General features: G+C 40.4%; 1 protein-coding gene across 1 annotated transcript in view; it reads left to right on the top strand.

The window, feature by feature from the left end:
* Window positions 1-717: 717 nt before the first annotated feature.
* The window catches only part of SMURF2 (SMAD specific E3 ubiquitin protein ligase 2), a 67,318-nt gene continuing 44,686 nt past the window's right edge, over window positions 718-23,349 (top strand). The window contains exon 1 of the mRNA XM_083427461.1: window positions 718-2,126. Within this exon, the coding sequence (XP_083283587.1) occupies window positions 2,075-2,126 (52 nt within the window). The 5' untranslated portion in view covers window positions 718-2,074. The remainder of the gene's footprint in view (window positions 2,127-23,349) is intronic.

Raw genomic sequence — 23,349 nt, forward strand, 5'->3', positions numbered from 1 at the left:
GAATTCAGAGGAATCTTTATTTGCATCAGACACTAGCCACAGCAATAAAATAAAATACAACGTACTGAAGATAGAGGTAAAACTGGAGGTTTACATCAATAATCAAATAATAGATCAAAATAAAAACAACCACCCAATAACCCCCCCCCCAAAAAAAATACCCCACATTTCAAAAGAGCATAGTATGTCGATCAAATCAACCAAAGGCCTGGTTAAAAATGAACGTTTTTGCCTGGCACCTAAAGTTGTATAATGAAGGCGCCAGGCGAATTTCCCTGGGGAAAGCACTCCACAGTGGGGAGCCACTGCAGAGAAGGCCCGTTCTTGTGTTGCCACCCTCTAGATCTCTTGAGGAGGCACGCGAAGAAGGGCCTCAGAAGATGACGTCAGGGTCCGGGTAGGTTCATATGGAAAGAGGTGGACCTTGAGATATTGTGGTCCTGAGCCGTTTAAGGCTTTATAGGTCAAAACCAGCACTCTGAATTGGGCCCCGAAACTCAATGGTAGCCGATATGCTCAAACTGTCTTGCTCCAGCGAGCAACCTGGCTGCCAGATTCTGCACTAGCTGAAGTTTCCAAATCATCTTCATCTGCATATAACGCATTGCAGTAATCTAACCTCAAGGTTAGCAGAGCATAGTATACTAACAGTAGTCAGGCTCTCCCTGTCTAGATAGGGGACATTATCATTGTGTTGCTCTATATGTGTTGCAAGATTGTTTTCCATGAACATGGTCTTAACGGTGTGTCCGTAAGTGGAGGCCAATTCTGGATGTTTTCCAATTGGAGCGCTCGCAGGCCAGTGTTTCCCAATTGCTGGTGTTTATACTACATTTTTAAAGGTTTGCCTTGAGAGCGTCTGTAAACCTTTTTTGTTGACCACCAGCATTACGCTTTCCATTCTTAAGTTCAGAATAGAGTAGTTGCTCTAGAAGACGATAATCAGACATCCGAACAACATGATCAGTCCAACAAAGTTGACGTTGAAGAATCATTGCTTTGACACTGCTGATACTTGCTTCTTCCGGTACCCTGGCATTAGTTCACCTGCCTTCCCAAGTGATACGTAAATTTTTTTGGAGATACCATTGATGCAATCTTTTGAGGAGCTGGCGTTTATAAGTGGTTCAAGCATACAGTAAGCTAAGCTTGGTAGCACGATAACTTTGTAAATGAGCATTTTGGTTTCCCTGCGAACATCCCGGTCCTTAAACACTCTGCGCTTCCATCCGGACAAAACTGTGCTTGAGGATGCCGGATTTTGGCATTGGCCCTTGTGGAAAGGTAAAAGCAATCAACACTTTCCAACCTTACACCGCCCTAGAGTTGGGTTTGTGGCGCTGCAGAGGGCTTGTTGATGCCACACTTTGGCTTTTTGGGGGGGATGTCGAGGGACAGGCCCACCTTTTCTAGGAAGCTTCTGCTGTTCCCCAAGTGGAGCGCTGGAAGATTGTTTCCCCATTGTGGGCGTTTATATGACATTTTTTGAGAGAGTTTTTAAGCTTCTTTTGTTGGACAGCCGGCATCACGGAGCTGGCCGTGCCTGGAGTTCTCGCAAAGCGCGCTGGGGGTCGGACCCCCATCGATATTCTTCCGCGCGGCTCCAGAACGAGGGAGCCTTTCAGCGAAGGGCCGCCCGCGACGCTTCGCCGCCGCCTTGAAAGGGGGGCCCTGTCGTTACTGCTGCTCCTTCACGAGGAGGCGAGGCCTGTGAGGAACTGGGCCTGAGGCGGCGAAGCGGGGGGGGGGGAGGAGAGCGAAGCGGCCGACCGGCCTTGGCGCGAGCGACTCCGCCGCTCCCCCCTCAGGCTTCTCCCCCGTCTGCCGCTTTGTTGTACTCGCCGCCTCAGCCTCGGGCGGGAAGGGAAGGGCAAGGCGGCTGCGCCTCCGCCTCCTGACGCTCATGGCGACAGTGGGCACATCCGGGCTTTTCTCCATTCGGCGTCGTGAGGCGCGTCCAGCCCGACTCCATTAGAGGCTCTCTCTCTTTCCCTTTCCCTCCCGCGCCGCCCCCGTCCCCGGCGGCAGGGAAGGAGGGTTACCGCCGGGCTCTCGGGAGGGATTCCCGGGGGTCATGTCCAACCAAGGGGCGAGGAGGAACGGGCCCGTCAAGCTGCGACTGACAGGTGAGAGGAGCCGTTGCGCGCGGCGGGGCGGGCGGTCAGGCAGGCGGCGCGCACGCTTCGCTCCCCATACACACGTTACGAGGAGGAGAGCGAGGCCCGAGGGGCCTCGTTTGCCTTGTGGGGTGGGGTATGGGGGGGAAAGCGGGTCGGCTTTGACAATGGAAGGGCCACCCGAGAAGAAAGAGGCGTTGTGTGGGGGAAGAAGGGTGTTGCGAGGGGAATATAATTCGCGTCTGTGGAGAAGCCGTTCGGAAGTTGCGGGACGCTGAAGAGGGCAGTGGGGGTGGGGAGAGAAAAGGGCCCCAGGTTTGGTGAGGAAAGGAGAGAGAATTTCGCCGTTTGTTTTCAAAAATAATAATAAGGGAAACGTGAGGTGTTTGTGTGTGTTTGTGTTTCAACCCACTGGCCGGGAGCCTCGAGGAGCGAGCTGCTTCCCCCACAGCCTTGTGTATGTGAGACTCTCTCGAAAGCTTCCAGGCCTCGGGAGAAAAGTAAGCTCTTCACCCCACGCTCCCACCCCGCGATCTCAGCTATCGTGAGTGGGGGGTGAAGAGTTTGCCGAGGGGTGCGAGCTTCCAGGTGCAACGGTTGCTGCACACGACGCCCTGAAGGGACGCATCCTGCAAAGCGTCGGACTCTTCCGATAAAGCCCGTCTGAAACTCCAGGGCTCGAGCATCGTGAGAGGTTTTTCTTTCTCTATCTCTCCAGCATCTGGATTGCTCAATCGGTTCGTTAGGATGTGAGGCCGCTTTGGGACGTGGGTTTAAGTGTAAGTTGTGAAGCGGGGGGAGGGTTAGAGAGAGTTTGATCCTTTTCCTCTGGCAGCTTAAACTTGAATGAGTCTCTGCCGCTTTGCGCCCTTGTTTTCGCCCTGCTGGAAATCCACTTCCGCAAAGGAAGGTTGTGTAAGGTTGTGCCTTGATGAGATGGAGAGGGCAAAAGCACGAACCTTTTGGGTATTTTCTTTCTTTCTAATACTGTATGTGTTTGGGTCTCTAAAGAAGTCTGGAGATAGAAGGAAAGGCTTTTTGGAACAAGCTGGTTTGACTGGAATGTGCAATAGCTGTGGTTCTGTTTTGATGCTTATGCTACCATAGCGCAGAGCAAAAACTTGCTTTTAAGTTTTGAAAATCATATTTTTTCAAGTTTATTACTGTTGCTATTATTTTTACAAAGTAATAAAAAAAAGTGCCACCCCACCCCCGAGACCATTCCATCGTAACTATCCAGCCTCCCAACATGTCAACACCTATTGCGATGGTTTGACCTGTTTCCATTTTAACAGTACAAATTCTACGAATACCTTCCATATCTCCTCAAAATAATTTCTCCTCATATTCTCTGTCTTAACCTTAATAGCATATCTTTGAAAATCTTCAGATGCCTTGATTGGAAAATGTTTTGAGGCAGTTGTCCTGGAGGACTCCTACTTCAGTTTCTATTTCCACCTCGCATGTTAGGATTTAGGATTCATATCTATGCTTGTTTGTTACAGTAAAAAAAGACTTTTTTTAAACAAAAAAGGTATGTGCTTTTAAGCCAGTGTCTCGTCTACTAGATGAGAGCCTTGGGCAAATGATGATCATGCTTTCTTTATATAGCGATTTTCAGGTAAACCTCATGAAATAGCTTACATAAAATATTAAAACAGTAAGCATGAATTAAAACCAACAAAACACACATATGTATGCCCTGGATTAATATTATGTGCAAGTTAGATTGCATCTCCCCTCAGAGCAAGATTGTTTTCAGGTAGCACTATGATGGCTGTAAATCATTATTAAAAGCAGACCTGTCCCCAGCCTGGCAGAGGTTGTTCTTACTAATAGCTTGTATTATCATCAACCATTTTTGAATGGTACCATCTTGCAGTCTCTATAATCTCTTGTGCATTTTACTAACATATACATTCTTGTTTGTGTGGCTCTAGTTCTAATTCTGCAAGAACATAATTGGAAAATTTCCAAAGTTGATATATGCATATTTATTGGGGGATGGGACTTGTGGCCCTGCACATGTTGTTGGACTTCCACTCCCATCAACCCCAGCCAGCATAGCCCATTCGTCAGGGGTGATGGGAGTTGTAGTCCAGCATCATTTGTTGTTGTTGTTTAGTCGTTTAGTCATGTCCTACTCTTTGTGATCTTTGTGATGAACCAGAGCATGCCAGACACTCCTGTCTTCCACTGCCTCCCGCAGTTTGGTCAAACTCATGTTAGTAGCTTCGAGAACACTGTCCAGCCATCTCGTCCTCTGTCGTCCCCTTCTCCTTGTGCCCTCCATCTTTCCCAACATGAGGGTCTTTTCCAGGGAGTCTTCTCTTCTCATGAGCCTCGGCTTCAGGATCTGTCCTTCCAGTGAGCACTCAGGGCTGATTTCCTTAAGAATGGAGGGGTTTGATCTTCTTGCAGTCCACGGGACTTTCAAGAGTCTCCTCCAGCACCATAATTCAGAAGCATCAATTCTTCAGTGATCAGCCTTCTTTGTGGTTCATATGATGTCCAGCAAATGCACTTTGTGGAGCGCAACATCCTTGGTCTAAAAATTGGCTGAAGGACTGTTTTGCAGCTGGTATTGCCGCTGCTCTGGAGAAGGAACAGTGAAGTTCACCAAAGACGTGTTTTACAATCTTTTTAAACCAACAAGTGGATAGGTAGTCATTACGTCTGTCCCTTCCCCTTGCACAATTTCTAATGCTCTCAGATTTGTAATTTTGGAACTATAGAAGCTTGTCTCAGGGGAAGGATTAATTAGTATTCAGAGTACATTACACTACTTAAGTATTAGAAAAAAATTATAGGTAATTGTAAAATTATAGACAGCAAACCGACACCCTATGACCTTTGAAAATGTGTTTTTTTGGGGGGGGGGTTATTGGGTTGTTCATTTTATTTTGATTATATATTTTGTGGTTTTATATTTTGATTTTGTTCTGTGAACTGCCCTGAGACCTCCAGGTATTGGGCAGTATATAAATTCAGTAAGTAAGTAAGTAAGTAAGTAAGTAAATAAATAAATAAATAAATGCAGACAAAAACCCTTGATACTATTAAGATTAAATATTCTGTATTTTGGCTAACTTTAAATGTGCATGTCATGCATCACATTCTTTTTTGTAGGGAAGCTTTAAATGCATAAGGAAAGTTGCAATAGAAAAAATATTGTTAAGTATTTGAAAGTAAGTAATATTGAACTCAGTGGGACATCTAAGTAAACATGTATAGGAGTGGCTGAAAGTGGTTTTCTTAGGGTTTGCTTTAGAATATCTAAATCTCATCCATTTTGGTATGAAACATACTTCAGAAACTTCTAAATGCTAAAACTATATTGAGCTAAAGATCTTCCTTGAGTGTGATTAGAAGTAGTTTACTATAAAAATGTTGACATATCTAGTTTCAGTGTTTTTAAATTTTATGAGGCTAGCAGTCTTCTGTTTTGGCTTCAACCTTTTTTTCTTGTCCCGGTTCAATTCTGTAAGCAATATGTAGTATTTATTTATTTCACATTTATTATCTTGGTATTTGATAGTATAGACTGTGAAAACTGGATTGGGAAAACTGGATTCAATTAGCAGTTTTCAAGACGTAAACATTAAAAGTTTTAGATGGAAACATTGTTTTGACTGACTGGATAAATGACAGGATAGTGTTTGATGTGAGGCCAGGAACTGATTTGGAGCTAATGCCCAACTTCTATGTCCATCTTGAGGAGCCAAATAAAATATTTAGCCTAGGCCTGATTTAGAAGAAAAGGTTGATTCTTTTGAGGCTTTAAGAATGTTCTGAGAAATGTTTGGCATACCTTTGCACTAAGTGTTTAACAGTTTATTTAGATCTCTGTTTTATAACCACTGTAGAGACATAACTTTGAATTTTACTGGATGTCCAGCTTATTCATAGTTCTTCTGTATCTTTGTTCACTGTGTGTCTTATTTACTTGTCAAAACATCAGTGTGCAGTCTACAACAAGTTGCCATGTGTTTGGCTACTGACAATGCGCCGATATATGAAAATAACACTAAGAATATTATTAGAATGAGAATAGGTTTCTGGTTGTGCACGGTATTTCAAGCAGATCTGAACTTGCACTTTTACTACTGTTGATTTATGGGGATGGGTCACCATCTGCCTTCTGTAACTGGATGTTGAAAATGGGCTAGCTGTTTGAGAAGGCTCTTTTCCCCCCTCCCCCCAAAATTGACTACTGAATTAAGTTGGATATCCAAAATGCTATGAAAAACTATGTTGTGTATAATGTATTTTAGTTTTAAAACAGAGTTTTGCTTTGCTGCCTATACTGAAACTGCAGCATTCAGAAGTGTTTCATTGCAGATGAAAAGTAAGGCTGAAATCCTATTTAACTTGGTGGGATTTACTTATGCATAAGATTGTGCTGCATGTATCATGAAAATGCTCTAAATTGAGATAGCAGTAATTAAATGTTTGGGATGGTAATTGTATTGATAAAGTACCAATCTGGATGAAATGTGCTGGTTAGATGTTTTGATGCTTTCGGTTTACACAGGTAACTGTAAATACTGTGGATATTTCCCTTTCAATTCCAGTATGAATTCATGGGTCCACAAGGATGCTGACTCCTAACCTTAGCGGTGAAATATTTGTGCTTTTTAAATAGATGTGGTGCATCATTAAGGACAACATCAGAACTATTGGATAGCCACTTAGTTAATGAGACTGTGCTGCTGGTGGTGAAGCTTTAGTATAATCATATTAGATTCTTAGTTCTCTTTTAAAGGCAACTGAAAGGGATTTTTTTTTTACTGGGGAAGCAGATTCCATTGAGGAATATATCCTAATAAGGACTATATCACACATACTTCCGTACTTTACGTGAGAAATCCTGACTTTTTGCATCCAGTAACATGTATGGACTATAATGTGAATGTAGGCTTGACAGCAATTCCTGTGATTCTGTTGGCTAGAGAAAGAGCAGTTTCAAAAGTAGGACAGTCAGGATTGCTAAAGTGTAGAGTAAAATGTCTTCTCTAAACCTTCTTTTAGGTTGTTCTTCATTACATTATTTATAAACAACTAGTGTTTTCCCCCTTCTATAACCTTGTCTCTACCATTTGTAATTTCATATCTTCTTTCTTTAAAAAAAACTATAACATTTCTCTTTTCTCCCTCCAGGGACTTTAAAAAAACCCTTTAAAAATGATTTTCTAATATCAAACATTACAAAAAAACAAAACAAAAAAATGAAGAAATAGAATAAATATATACCATGAGAATATTTTAACTCCAAAGGACTGGACCCCCAAATCAGGAAAGAACTCACCCCCTCAATCCAGACAGTATAAGTAGATAGAACAAGTGATTAGAAATTGAGGCATATAAGGACCTGAAAGATTTGATGGGAAAATGATGGCACGAACATTAAAATAATAGAAGAAACAATATCATACTTACTTAAAATTATTATGCATTCCATATCCTAGCATAATGAGATGGTGGGTTTTCCTTTTCCTTTTACAAATGTAATAAAACTATACCAATCTTTAATTCATTTATCTGATTTTGAAGAGTCATGTACTCTGATTTCATGAATTAGTTTTTCCATATATTCTAAATAGCATAGGTAAATAGCTTAAGGTAAATAGGTAATAGGTAAATACCATACCTTATGGTGCCACAAGGTTAAAGTAGTTCTCTTTAAATCTTGCCAGTACTTAGTGATTGTTATATGTTATATGCCAGTACCTAGTGATTTCATTTCCATGAAAAGAGCTGCAAAAAAGGAGGGAAGGAACTAAGAGTCAATGAATACTATGTAAAATTCAGTCAGTCTCTTTTTCTGAGCTGTCATTATCAGTTTCAGCTTCTTCATATTTGTCATCATATTTATTATGGATTTGTTGCCCCGATTGAAACAAGCTGTCTCTCATGAGCTTATATCCCTAGGAGGAATATGAAAACATAAAGCTTCTGATTAACCCAAAGGCCTGAGACGATCTCAAAAGATTCCAGTTCCTTCTTAAAGGGGATGTTGTCAAAGGGTCTGTAACCAATAAGGCCAGGTCATCTGCACACAGATTTAATAGGTGGGCTCATCTTGTAATACTATTATACAAAATAATTTAACAAGATTAGTAAGCTATATTGAACTTAGAAACACCAAATTTTCAATAGCAATTGAAAGGTACCCTCCTTTTCCCAATTACAGTGGTATCTCGGGTTACATACGCTTCAGGTTACATACGCTTCAGGTTACAGACTCCGCTAACCCAGAAATAGTGCTTCAGGTTAAGAACTTTGCTTCAGGATGAGAGCAGAAATTGTGCTCCAGTGGCACAGCAGCAGCAGGAGGCCCCATTAGCTAAAGTGGTGCTTCACGTTAAGAACAGTTTCAGGTTAAGAACGGACCTCCGAGGTACTACTGTATAACTGATAGATATTATAATCACCAGGAAATTATGTTTCATTTATGTGACCAAAAAGAATGTGCAAGGGATCTACTGGGAGTTAATAGCCTGTAATGTCCCTGCTCCTGCCAACCTAGCAGTTCGAAAGCACGTCAAAGTGCGAGTAGATAAATAGGTACCGCTTTGGCGGGAAGGTAAATGGCGTTTCCGTGTGCTGCTCTGGTTCGCCAAAAGTGGCTTAGTCATGCTGGCCACATGACCTGGAAGCTGTCTGCGGACAAACTCCGGCTCCCTTGGCCAATAAAGTTAGATGAGAGCCACATAAAGTTAGATGAGAGTCTGCGACTGGACCTAACGGTCAGCGGTCCCTTTACCTTAATGTATTCTATATGATCCACAACTGATTTCCAAAATGCATTTCTTTTAGGACAAACCCAATATATATTGAGAGTGGCTAACTTATTGCATTCAGATGTTGTTAGACTACAGCTTCCATACTCTCCAACCATTTGCCAACTAAATGTTGCTGTTTGTTTTCTATACTTTATATCCCTTTCTTCTGTTAGAGCAGGAATGAGGAGTCTGTGGCCGTCCAGATGCTTGATTCCATCTGTCCCAGCCATCCTGGCCAATGGTCAGGGATGACGAAAGCTGTAGTCCAACAACACCTGGAGGATCATAGCTTAGCCAGTCTTGTAATATATATTGATGAGATCTGCTCTGTCTGCTTGGCAGTGCCAACAAGTGTCCTTTGTTCCTGGGTATTTTCTACTTGGTTTCAGTGGTGTTAGATACCATCTATAAAAGCTTTTATGGGAACTTTCCTTAAGGTAGGCTTGCCATATTTCAAACAGTGAAAATACACAGGAAAGTTGCTGAGCTTCTTTTGGCAAAGTTGTTGAGCAGTTTTTTAGGTATTTTTATGGAAAGTCACCAAAATCGGCACTGCTGATATGGGCTGCCATACATCCGGATTTTCCCAGACATTTTAATGATTTCTGCCCGGACACTAGTGACGACTGCAGAATTCCAGATATGTCCGGGAAATCTCAGACATATAGCAACCTTATGCTTGAAGTCATTTGTGGGAATTTTATATACAATTCCAGCTGCCTAGAGAAGTACTTATCTGTAGATCTCTCTCCAATTTAACTTCATAGGGATTTGGGTGCAGGTGTGACTCAAATAACATTTTATATAGTTTACAATGGAATTCTCAAAATTCATTTATGTAGGGGGCAGTATTAGCCATGGCTGATGTTAATTTAGCCCTATGACTAAGCATAGTTGAGGTTGGCAAGGGAGGGAAGAATTTTCATGTTCATGCGGAGAGCAGCTAGCTGGTATGATACCAGGGAAGAATAAGGTCAAAGACAGGAAATGCTTCCTCAGGAACTTCTGTTCCTATACCAGATTGGTTTTTGTTTTTGTTCACTGCTTAAGCGCTTTCTTGCAATCAAGTGGTATATAAATTTTGTAAAATAAAATAAAATGGTAAGCCTGTGTTTGTGTCCCATTTCTGCTCCTTTCTCACTGAACCTGCAACTGAAAAAACCCTTCCTTTGGAATCTTTGCCACCCTCTCCTTTCTATATTTTTCTCTGTCATGAATTAAGGATATCTCAGAGTGGATTGGTTTAAACTGGTGATTGAAATCATGATTTAAATTACCCTGGAAAAAAGAGAGATGCTTAAATCAGCAATTTAAGTCAACTTTCTGATTTTGAAAATCATAAAACAACTGCAACTTGCTAGTTCCTGGCCACCAGTATAAACCCAATTTATAAATAAATTTATAAATAAAAAACTAGCATACTATGGCTTGTGTTTGTTCATCAAATCAGGATTATAGATCAGGATTCCTGACATTACATCTGAACCAATCTTAGATTCCTTACATTAAAATGCTATACTTGGATTAAACTGATGCAGATTATGGTGTGAGTAAGTCCCTAAAGCAGCACTGTGTGTGGTATCTTTCTGCAAACGTGTGGACACAAATTGTAGTGCTGGTTTTGTCCTCTAGTGCCATATATGAGCCCAGTACATCTGAGATTGTTGCCAAAAGTCTTCTTGCTGAGGGTCTTATTTATATTCCAAGCAAGGAAAACAAAGGCCCTTGAGAAGGCGTAAGACCTCACTAGCTCTCCTATGCCTGTGAAGTTTGCTCATCTTTGCATATCTCTTAGAAATGTTGTCTTTAAAAAAAATTCTTTTAACTGGCTGTTGGTGGCTGAGGTTTTAACAGTTGTTATGCACATTCATGTGTTTGTTTTCAGAAATAGGACATGGTAGAAAACATGGCAACTAAAATCTTGTTTCCTACAGCAAAAAATGTGTGTGTGCGAGTGTAGGAGTATTTCTAAGATGTGAGATGCTTTTAGCAGGTGTTTGCTTTCTGGAGAAGTGGAAGAGTAAAAAAGACTTTGGATGGAAGAACAGGACTGGCTGAAAATATGTGCAACTGTGCCAAGGTGTTTGTGGACACAATTTAACTGTATAAGAAATGTGGCAGACTGCCATTGGGAATTACAGCATTGTGTCAGATGCCCCATATCCCCCATAGTTTCCTTGTGTCCTGACACCATTACATTTGTTTGCTGTCTTGCTCCACAAGAGTGTGGGTAATTCAAAGTGTAATGGTCATCTACAGTTATGCAGTCTTAAATCATTTCTGAAGTTAAAGTGACATGTGACATTTGTGGGAAAGCTAGGGATAAGTAACTCATGAATCAATATTGATAATGAATTAAACCTCTCCTTCTCCCATCCACATTTTCTGTGATTTTAGAATGATTGAGTTTTGATATTAAGTGTTTTAGTTAAATAGATATGTACCCAGTTGTTCAGAATGACATAATCTCCTCTCCCCCTTTGTACAATGTGAGTTGAAGTAAACCAGTAGATCACAGTGCTAATGATTGACTAAGCTGACTGAACAGATAAGCGTATATTTCTTTATTTGCTGTATGTGTATAATATAGAGAGAGCAATAATTTATGGATAACACATAGAGTATGGTTCAGGAATTATCCTTGATTGTGCTAAGTGGGTCCAAAATGCTGGGGAATGTCTCCTGGTTCTTAAGGAGGAAAAAGCAGGTTTCTGAATACACTGCTGATCTCAGCTGATTGCTGTAGTTGCATTCCATTTTGTATAGTTGTTAAAACATCTGTGCTTGTTGTAAAAAGCACAAGTCGCCACAGTGAATATAGTAAGACTGCTGCAGTCTTTCAAACAGAATGAAAATGGTTACTAAACAACTTATACTGTCTAGAAAGTAGCAAAAGTGACTTCAGACTTACTTTTGTGTCTGTTAATGTGCGGTAACTACAAAGTTAATAGTAGTTTCCTTTGCCTTAGCTCTCTAATTTCCTGTCCACCAGTATCAGTTGCTATAAGCAGCCACTTCTTTTATTTTGAACAATATTATGTAATACTGTATGTATGATTTTCCTCCTTCCGTTTTATTTTGGTCTTGGAATAAAAGCTAGAAGCACCTTTTATCAGTGCCTAAAGTGCCTTTAATCAACTGCAGTTGGTATGACAGCTACAACGCTTCCTGGACTGGGAAAGCTTGGCCACAGTAGTTCATGCATTTGATTCTTCAAGACTGGTTCACTGCAGTGTACTCTATGTAGGACTTCCCTTGTGCTTGATCTGAAAGCTGCTGTCAGGGCAGAATCCTGGAGCACGTTTGCTGATAGTAGTGAGATCTTTTTAGAATAGAACATCTGTGCTCAGAGACTTATACTGGTTCCTGATTTGCTACTGGACCAAGTTCAAGGTGTGACTATTAGTATATAAAACCCTTAACGGCTTGGGACTAGTTTACCTTTGAGGTCGCCTTCCCCCGTATGTACCCTCTTGACTGTTTCAATCTGTGGAACTGGCACTGTTACAAGGTGCCACATAATATTCATTCCACATTTGCAATAAATCAGTGTTTTAGTGTGACAGCACCTAGACTTCGGAACTCCCTGTCTATTGACATCAGTTTAAACAAACCTACTCAGGTATGTAGAATGCTAATGTGTGTTTTAATCTATTTTTAGTTTGTCACCGATTATAGTTTATTATTTTATTACTTTCTAAAACAATTATATATGAACAATAAAACACAATTTAGCCTGCAGCATATGAAACATAACTGGATTTCATAAAGTTTACATTAGAGTTACAAAAATAGAAGTCCAGATTTGATACAATGTGTCAGTGTCAAAGTCTGTCTGGAGGTGAATGACTGTATCCTCAAAGTATTTCACTGAATGATTACAGTCATTCTTTGGGGGTACCAGAGGATTATCTGCTATTACTGGCCATTTTGTGATACAATAGGAGGCAAATTGTTTCAGTGCTTAAAATATTTGGGGGCATTGCTGAAATTGTTTCTGTGAATAACCCTAAAAATGTACCATATTTACACCGATCTAATGCACAATTGAATCTAATGCACGCATCAATTTTCAAAACCTTGAAACTAAAAAAGTATTTGCTGATGAATGTAAATGTGCCATCAAATCTAACACATGCCTTAATTTTTGCGAAGTAGTTTGGCCAAAAGGTGCACATTACATTCAAGTAAATACGGTAATTTAATTTCAAGAGAATCAAGTTATTGGTTGGCTTCCATGGTTTTCTCAGTTGTCTGTGTTTCAATTCTTAATAGAAAAATGCCTTTATTATTATATTTATAACAAGCTGTTTTTTTATTTCCTTCAGTCTTGCACTGCCTTACATTATTAACTTGAAAACACTTTACAGAGTGCCATAAAGAAGGAACAATTATTTTTCTGCTTTCCAGTGATGTATTAGATTATCTATGTGCAGATAGTAGATACCAACATTCTTTATGGAACAGAAATGTAGTATTGAATACAACCCTTTTTTTCTTTTAAATTTTTTTTCAAATCAGCTGCTTCCTGTGCAAATAGATTTTAAACTTCATAGCTCTTTTGTGAAATAAATATTAATTGAGTTACGTTTCTAATTATTTGAATCAAAATGTGTAAGCCTACCACAGTCCTTCACTGTTATGCACGTATAATCCTGTGGGAAAGAGGTGCACAGTTGTGGTTATTGGTTTTTACTAAGGACGTCAGCTACATCACCAAAGGTGTATAATTCTCACACTTAGTTCTCAACATTCTCGATGGAAGGTTCCCCCAGAAATTACATCAAAAGGAGTTTATGTGAGCATCATTACAGTGAGATTGCATGTCAGTATGTGTTTGTAATTAATCTATATAATTTGTTAAAGTTTTGCTTATATGACATGAAAAAGGGTAAAAACATTGCCACTTTATATTAACAGTAAGAATCATCTATCAATCCTGTCTTAAATGTATAAATTAATACAAGAAGCCCATACGTTCAAATAGGTATCTAAACATGATTGTAAGCCAGTGAGAGCTTCAGGCCACAGATTAATGGATGGTGATTTTTAATCCTTTCAGCCTTGCCACCATAAGGACTCACAGGATCCACTTTTGTTGTCCATTTGTTAGTGTCCATGCCATAGGAATATGATTTAAGAGTGTCAATATCTACCAATATCAAGGACTTCTCCAAAATAAAATTAATATGAACAATATTTTCTGACTTGAAATTGAACGACAGGGTGGAGGACGAGTCCACATTATATGCCTATTTGTGCCCCACACTCAAATTTCTCCTAATAACTAGCAATGCTGAATCTGGATATCAATGCATTAACTCTACATTTAATTTCTAAACTGAATCAGTGATCCATTTTTAACATAATGAATAACCACGATGTACCATTAAACACACCAGCCTCTGTGAACCCCAGTGAAGCCTGAGACTCAAGTGCTCCCTCATCCCTCTATTACTGCATGGCTACAAATAAGAATAAACCACAATTCAGTTTCATTTTCCATAATTCCTCAAGTATATTAAACCAGTTTTGGAAGCATAATTCAAAGCCTGCTTTTTTGCAACTGAAGTTTGTTGGAGCTCACAGAAGCTTGTGCACAGAACCCTAAACAGTGGTTGATTCCTATGTGTGAACAAGGCTAATTGATTTTACCAGACAGAGTTAAAGGAGCCTTTTCTATGTAAACGAAGAACCAGTTTGTTCAGTTCTCATCTATGAATATTTACCCTCTACTTATGTATTTTGTTTTCACCTCATAAAAATGTAGTCTTCCCAGTAACTATCAGGTATTGTTTCAACATATCAGTCATGGACATTTTTTTTTTGCTTGCTGCTTTGGATTTGTGGTAGCAGGGTAAAAGAGAAGCACTGGAAAGAAGACAATAGCATTGTTCAGCATACAGATTCCTGTATTCTCATATTTGATCTCTCAAACTGTCATGGGTGCTGTATCAGAATATTAAAAAAAACCCTATGTGTTGCATTCAATGCTTCATGGATAGATTTCTGCTCACACAATAGGACCTCCCTTCTCCTGCAGCCTCCCCACCTCCCATAGGATACCCAACAAGCCTTTTCCACTCATACAGTGGTAGCATTGGATACAACCCAGTTCCTTCATAGGTAGAATGTGCAAAATGAATGAAGTACAACAAAGAGATGCACGGTTGCTTGTAAGAATAAAATTATGTAAGTGATACTCAACTTAATTGTAACTTAACATGGTTTAGTAGCCAGATTTGCATCATCATTGAGGAAATATATGAAGTGGAAAATCTATTTTACATCAGCACTTTTCTTGAAGATTTGAACCACCCTTATTTAAATTGATCCACTCTGTGTGTGGAGGACTCTGTGGATTGGTGTGGAGATTGTGCAGGTCAAAAAGCCGTTGGTGGGAGCCTCTGATAGACCTCAATCCCCTTCCACAATGAACCCTTCCATTTATACAAGGGACCCTCTGGGTACAACCAAGAGCGATAAGGCTAAATTGTTTCTTATTCTAGATTTCAGTATTTTTAGGCAGTTGGGACAGAGGTAGAGGGTGACTTGGAGACTTTCAGGAAGATGTTTAGACAAGCTTTGCTAATAAAAATGGGCATTTCATTGTAGAACGATACCCCTTTAAAGTTGTTAACTTGAGCCTGATGTGGTGATGCAAAAAATGAATTTTGGTACTGCTTTGGCCTTACATGTTTTCTCCCTCCCAAAGTTGGGCTGAATCCAAATGTTCCCTTCCTACAACAGAGGAAGAAATGTACTAATCAAAATGCATTGTTAAGGCATTTAAGGGTATTCATTATTGGAGATGCAAAAATATAACTTGTGTTTCCAGCTTTCAAGACTAGCCATTTCATCAGTTATCCTAGTGCACTTGCATGGCATGAATCAAGGTTCACATTTCCATATGTGTATTTGAGTTTAATCACAGCAATAGCTATCATTGCTTCTAAGTAGCTGGTTTATCCAAGGCCCTTAAGGTATAATGATGGGCCCTCTAAAAGTATCCAGATTGGAGTTAGGTCAGTAACACAGAAACAGGTTTACTTTTGTGAAACAGACGCTAATGACTTGTAAAACCTAAGTGTTGCTACATGTTGGTTCTCTCTAAAGTATGACTTTGTAGATTTAGCTTAGTTATGTTTAAACAGATGGGCTGCCAAATTCCTTCAGTCTGTACAGAGTGTAATTTTTTAATGCTCTTTCTCCTCTCCTCTCCTACTCTCTAAGCTTCTGTCCACACACACAAAAATAAAGATGAACTATTCAGCTGACAAGAATAACCCTAAGAAACTCTGATTTTACACTTTTCTGTATAGCGCTGCCTTCAGAATTAGTGTCTTAAATCAGATGCAGTCAATAAATTATTTTTTTTTCTGTTGGGGAAAAGCTGTGATTTATTCAATTTTTTCAGACTAAGGAAAACTAGAGTACAATATTTGGAAAATGGCGAACTAGGATTATTCTAAAGTGCTTCTGTCACTTTAGCAGAAAGGGATGAGTAATGATGTCTGATAAAACAGCACAAGGTCTGGTCTGTCAATTGGCAGTACGAGTTTTACATAAAACCAGGTATACAGAAGTAGTTAACCTATAACAAGGATACAGGAAAAGCCTCACAAGTCAGCCATGTAGGCAGAAAGGATGCCAAATGGGAAATGATTCACCGTCTCCGAATGGGATGAGCAATGAGCAGAAACAGTTTAAATTTCAGACTTTGGGCTGGATTCAACTAACTGGTCCTGCTAGCGGAAGTTTGCATAAGAACTTCCGCTATTGCAGTGGGGTTTCCCCTGTCTCCTCTCCATGGGGGTCCCCCAAATTGGCTGGGGGAGGGGTCAGGAGAACCTCCAAAACTGCATGCAAGGGGAGGAGAGGGGAGATCTATCAGGCAAGCAGAAATGCTTGTATTTCCCAAGCATTCTGCTTGCTTCTATGTTGAATTTCTACCTTATCATTTAGTGCATTACTAACCAAATACAGTGGTACCTCCGGTTGCGGATGGGATCTGTTCCGGAGGTCCGGTTGGATCCTGAGGTTTCTGCAACCTGTGGACCGCTTCTGCGCATGCACGCAGCGAAACCCAGTAAAATATTTCCGGGTTTGCTGCATGTGCATCCCGAAGTTTACATAACCAGAGTTACGACTGTATATGATAATGCCTGTATCCATCTTATCCTATGTCTCAGTGTGCCCTGTGCTTCAAAATTCTTAATGAAACATGGATGAAAGGCTAGTGTAGTAGCGGCAAGGAAATCAGTTTAGTTTGTGTGAGGTATATATTTTTACATTCAGCAGATGTTCGTGGCCTTTGTAAATTATGCATGTGGTGAAAACCACACAATATAACATGCCAGCTATTCAGATGACAATCAGACTCTCAGATTCATTGTTTCAGAATGTGGAATCTTCCTGAGTTTCAGTCATGTATGTGCATGCAACACATGCGTAGACAAGTGCACAAACCTTTAAGAGTGTGTGCATCTCAATCTTGCACATCTTTACTTGAAAAGAAGTTCTGCTTGTGAAGAAAGACCCTGATCTGCCCCACCATTTCTCTAAGGCAGCTTGTCGCATATGTCCTGCTAGCCTCTTCAAACACATGTTGGGGAAAGAGGGAGAGAATTAAGGCAAGCTTCATTCTACCCCCACCCCACTTGGAACCCCTTTTGCAATCTCTGCACCTTCCTCCTCATTTCAGTAGTTTCCTTCATCTTGTAATTCCCAGAAGGATCCTGGGCCGCCATTCTAGACTCACTTAACCCAAGAGGCTTAATCCCATTGAACTCAGTGAACAGGGGGACAGTTAAATCATTTTGGACTCTTGCCCTTGTGAGGGTCACTTACTTCAATAGGTAGATGACTGCTGAGAAGCTCTCCTACTTATTCTGACACTTGGATTTCTGCCCCACCCTGAGAATATCACTGTCAGTGGAATTATGGAATTGTATAGCAGGAAGCATCCCCAAGGATCCCAACCCCCTTCAATGCAATAATCTCAACACATAGTCCCCCATCCTATTTGAAACCATACCTGACACTGCTTAGCTTTGCAAATGTGCTAGCAGTTTTGTTGCTGCAGGAGGCAAGTATATCTAACAGGATTGCAGAATGAGGGAGAGCCTGCCTCCTATCTTTAGCTGCAATTTTAGGAAGAAGAAAAAAGCAGGGGAAGAAGAGAGTAAAAACAAAACGCCCCTGCCCTACAGTCTTGGTAACACATTTTTCTTGATGGAGGTGTTGATAGCTACCCATTGCAAATTTTGCTATAACAGAGGTGTCCGAAATACTATCCTTTCCCTTCCCTTCTTCATGTTGAGAGAGGGAGAGTTGTCAAGAAAGCCCCCCGCCCCCAAACAATGACAATAAAACATACAATACAGATGAATGTGCTTCACCTGCGGTTGCTTTCTTGCAAATCCAGACATGGTTGGATACTGAAAAAGATGATTTAATCAATGAACAAATTTAGCGCACATATGCTAAATACACAGAATTAAATGCTGCAGCTATGATCACCGAAATAAATTGTCTTCAGCACCACATTGTCTTGTATAAGGAAGTCAGTACTGATGAGCAGATTGTTAACTGGACAGCTTTAGATTTGCTTTGGTGGGTGTACAAGTGGAAGCTGCAAGAGAGTTTGACAAACTTTGTTAGACATTTCATTACTCAATTTTTGTGAGTAAACTAGAACAACTATATTGTAGTGAGTAGGGTAGAATAAGTGCGGTTTTGGAGCCACAGTGCTCTGGTTTATTTTGTATTCTGTTTTGACCTTTTGCCTGATTTTGATCTACCTTTTATTGTTAATAACATTTCCTGATTTGACCGCTGAAGGTTGTGTGATTACGACGGCCCTGTCTGGGAGACACTCGGGGAGTGTGGACTGCTCTTCAAAATATGGCAACCCTAGATTGTAAGGGCAACAATAATGGTAGAGGAGTATAAAATTCAGTGCAACAGTTGTGCTAGCAGAAACTTCCTGTTGCACAGCTAGCCGTGAGAAGTATGCTGACTTCCTGTGCATTCTTTTTTGGAAGTCATTCCGTTAGTATATTAAATTCCTCCCCCTCTGCGCAATGGGACTTATTCACAGAAAGGTGTGCTTAGTATTATACCATTAAATCTTCAGGATCTATTCTAGGAGATGCCATGTTCAGATAACTGATGGGCAAATCAGGGGTAACATGCCTTTTGCTGCTGCTGTGCCCAGCAGACCAGCTGACTGCAGCCAGGCAGGTGGAGATGCTAGGTGTCAAGTGTGGCAATGGACATCTCCATCCAGTTACAAAAGGCCAGTTGCAAAATGCTCCTGGCGCCTGGCTAATTTCGAACGCTTACCAGGAAATTGTTCTTCACAATGTCGGAATCAGGCCTTTAGTTGTTGTGGCACCCACCCTTCGGAATTTAATCCCTTTGAATATTAGGCATTTACGTTGTCTTTTGGGCACCTGCTGAAGACCTTCCCTTCCAACAAGCCTTTTAAGTTGTGGTCTTTCCCAGTTTGCATATGCGTTATAATTATTTTAAATAAAATTTTTAAATTGTTTGTTAACCTTGGGCTTGTTGGGAGGAAGGGTGGGAGACAAATTTAATAAATAAATAAGTTAGCATTTTATTTGATTTGCAGCTGGTCATGGCACAAGGAAATGAACACTCACTCATACTCAGGAAGTTCAATTATAGAATCATAGACTTGGGGAGTTCTTTCTAAGTGTCTGATTATGTAGTTACAAATCCATATGGCAGGTTGATTTTTGTGGGAAGGCATCTACAGTTATGTTGAACACAGAAAATATCAGACACGTGTTATAGACACACTCAGTGAGGAAAATGACAACATCCTTAGCTAATCTCAGACCTCTCACATTATTAGAAATAATCTCATATCTACATACATCAGGGTGTCTAGATGATGTGCATTTATCATGTTGCTTTAGTTGCTATATTCCTATAATTTAAAAGTTCTGTCAAAAGGTTTTCTCCAGTAATGTATAGTAAAGCAAAATGTATAATATATCCTTGTACTCTGAGGTTCTTTGCTTCAGGAAGAGGCAAACAAATAAGTGGGAAGGCACAATAATGTCTTACTGTGTCTTTGCTTCGCTTCTAGAAGAGAGACAGGAGGAGAAAATAGGGGTCTGCTGCTTTCAGTAGCAGTCGTGTGGCTTCCACATTCTTTTTTCCTCCCTTAGAGTAGTTACTAAGATCACAAACATGAAAATGGAACACTGAAGGTAGTGGATTTTTGTCTTTTGTGGAATTGAAGGAGGAAGAGGAAGGGAATCTGCAAAATTATAAACTTTGTTTTTTCTTAAAGAAAAGAGAACCTTGATCTTGGCAGGGAAATGGGAGGGAACGTTCCTATTCCTGAAGAGTTTATCTGTAAATGTAAATATACACTGGTTAATATTTAAGCCATTTACCTTTTCACACAAGCTCTGTGAATCCATGCTATGTATTGCAAAGAGAGCATAGTTTCTAGAACTACTGCAGGTAGTCTCTTAAGCTTCTGTATCACTATTGTAAATATTTCAGTAAAATGTCATTAGTTGTATCCAGTAACAACTAGATTGCTAGGATTTCTTGTGTCTTTCAATTCAGGATCCAGCATAACCCGTCCAAATCTTATTGTCAAAAAGCTTTCTTTTTAAACTGTATATTAGAGTGTGCTTTTTTTAAAAAAGGGTGTAATCTCTCTCCTGGTTTTAAAACGTAACCCATGAGCAAGTCTTAGAGTGACATTTGATGTTAGTCGCCCTTGGAGTAGACCCACTAAGTAACAAGTCCATAAATTTCAATAGGCCAATTTTGAGTATGACTTAGTTGGAAATTACCCTGAGAGTTGAAGGTATTTCTTGGGTCATATAAAATATGAATAGTATTTACATTTTTGAAAGTCACTTCCATGCTAATCCTGGGAGGTAGCTATGTAATATTGTAAATAAGTTTTGAGAAACAAAAATGCAAAACAGTACAATTCAGTCCTGATTTCTGAGGGAGATGCAAAAAGATAAAATTCCTAAAACTCTTGTGTGAATGGGTCATCCCAATATGAGGCAGCACTGAAATTCTTTCTTAAAAGAATACAGTAGACCCTCCGGATACAAACTTAATTCGTTCCGGTGGTCCGTCCACAAGCGCTGCTTCTGCTCACATGCGTGACGTGATAGAGCGTTTCTGCATGCACACACGGTGTGAAACCTGGAAGTATACACTTCCAGGTTTGCCACGTTAACAACCCAAAGTTTACATATCCGGAGGGATACATAAGTAGAGGTACGACTGTATAATGGAGTCTAGATTTATTTATTTCTACATTTAGCCGTCTCCCCTAGAGATTTCCATTAAGGGGACAGAACGTTGTCTGTTTCATACACTTTCCTTACCAGTATCCCAAAGATTCTGTCTTTTAGATCTTAAAGCATCCCTTGAATGACTACAAGCAACCTCATTGTTCAGTGTAATATGAGAACCACCGTATTATATTCAGAATTTAAGGAATAGCACTGACAGGTATGGGTGCCCACTTCTGCAAAGGATGGTAAATACCAGCTGTGATGCCCTATTGTCCAGAAGGTGTAAAATTGCTCTCAACTTAATTTTAAAAGTGAATTTGTTTAAGTATCCTGCCTTGTTACCATAATGCCCCCTGAGTGGCCTATAAATAATAGTTCCATCAATACTTAAAATTTCAAAAATGTTAAAACTGCTTAAAAAAAAATTACAAAGCATAGTGGAGCAAGAAAAGAAATAAAAAATTGAGTTCAGTCAACTACTCTGAAGCACTTGGGCATATGCAACCATATATTTCTGATAGTGAACTAATTGTTCAGAAGGAACCTGATTTGGAGAGAAAGTTCCATAAACAGGGTGCTGCCACTGAGATGACCCTGTCCTTTCTGGGCACCCCCTAATATGTCTCCTCACTCAGTAGTTGTCTTTTTTTGTATATATTTTTTATATTTGCCACACTTTCTCTACTGAAAACTGAGGAATCAAACAGTAAGTTTCAAAATAACGTAAGTATCATGGCACTTTCAATGTTGTTTCTCTAGAAGAAAGAAGAAATGTGTAATGGAGAGGCCAATCTATCAGTTTCAAAAGCAATATTGTTGACTGCTATTTTGCTCCCAAAAGGCTGTTGCCTCCAAGTATAGTAGTTAGCTAGTTCAAATTCCCGCGACAGGGTGAGCTCCCATTGTTCTGTCCCAGCTCCTGCCAACCTAGCAGTTTGAAAGCATGCCATTGCAAGTAGATAAATAGGTACCGCTGCGGCGGGAAGGTAAACGGCATTTCCATGCGCTCTGGCTTCTGTTACAGTGTTCCGTTGTGCCACAAGCAGTTTAGTCCTGCTGGCCACATGACCCAGAAAGCTGTCTGCGGACAAATGCCAGCTCCCTCGGCCTGAAAGCGAGATGAGCACCACAACCCCATAGTCCACTTTGACTGGACTTAACCGTTCAGGGGTCCTTGACCTTACCTTACCTAGTTAGCTAGTTGTCTAGTTTCCTTTAAGGAACTGAAAGGCTGAGACTATTTAAATAAAGTTTACCAATGGAGATTGAATATTATCTACACAAAAGTAAGCAATTTCATTTGCTTAGGCAATCGGAGTTCAGTGTTCATTCTGAAAGATGCATTTTGTTGCCTTAACTTATAGTTGTGATGGTTTTAGTAAGTGTCTTCTGATTAAATAAAATAAACATAATCCAATTTAAACAGTGCGCGTAAGGTTAAACGGGAGCTAGCATGAGCAACACAACTCATCGCTTGTTCAAACACATGGGTAGTTTGACAGATACTATGTATCTCACACTGCAGTTTTCCAAGAACCTAGAAGTTGTTGTTTAGTCGTTTAGTCGTGTCCGACTCTTCGTGACCCCATGGACCAGAGCACTCCTGTCTTCCACTGCCTCCCGCAGTTTGGTCAGACTCATGTTTGTAGCTTCGAGAACACTGTCCAACCATCTCGTCCTCTGTCGTCCCCTTCTCCTTGTGCCCTCCATCTTTCCCAGCATCAGGGTCTTTTCCAGGGAGTCTTCTCTTCTCATGAGGTGACCAAAGTATTGGAGCCTCAGCTTCAGGATCTGTTCTTCTAGTGAGCACTCAGGTCTGATTTCCTTAAGAATGGATACGTTTTATCTTCTTGCAGTCCATGGGACTCTCAAGAGTCTCCTCCAGCACCTAGAAGTAGCAATTAGTAATTTCTAGACGGGGGTCCTCAAACCTTTTGAACAGCAGGCCAGTTCACTGTCCCTCAGACACTGTTGGGGGCCAGACTATAGTTTGAAAAAAATATGAACAAATATTTAACTCACCTGCTTTTGAAGGTTTGTGGCCTTCCCATTTCCCAGCCTTATGGCAAAAACGCAGGGAGGCTTTGCTACAGCTGGCTGGAAGCATGTCCCATCTTTAGCTGGCACTGAATCCTCGAGATG

This window comes from Podarcis tiliguerta (assembly GCF_965153285.1).
Source record: "Podarcis tiliguerta genome assembly, chromosome: 2".
NCBI classification, from domain to species: Eukaryota; Metazoa; Chordata; class Lepidosauria; order Squamata; family Lacertidae; genus Podarcis; species Podarcis tiliguerta.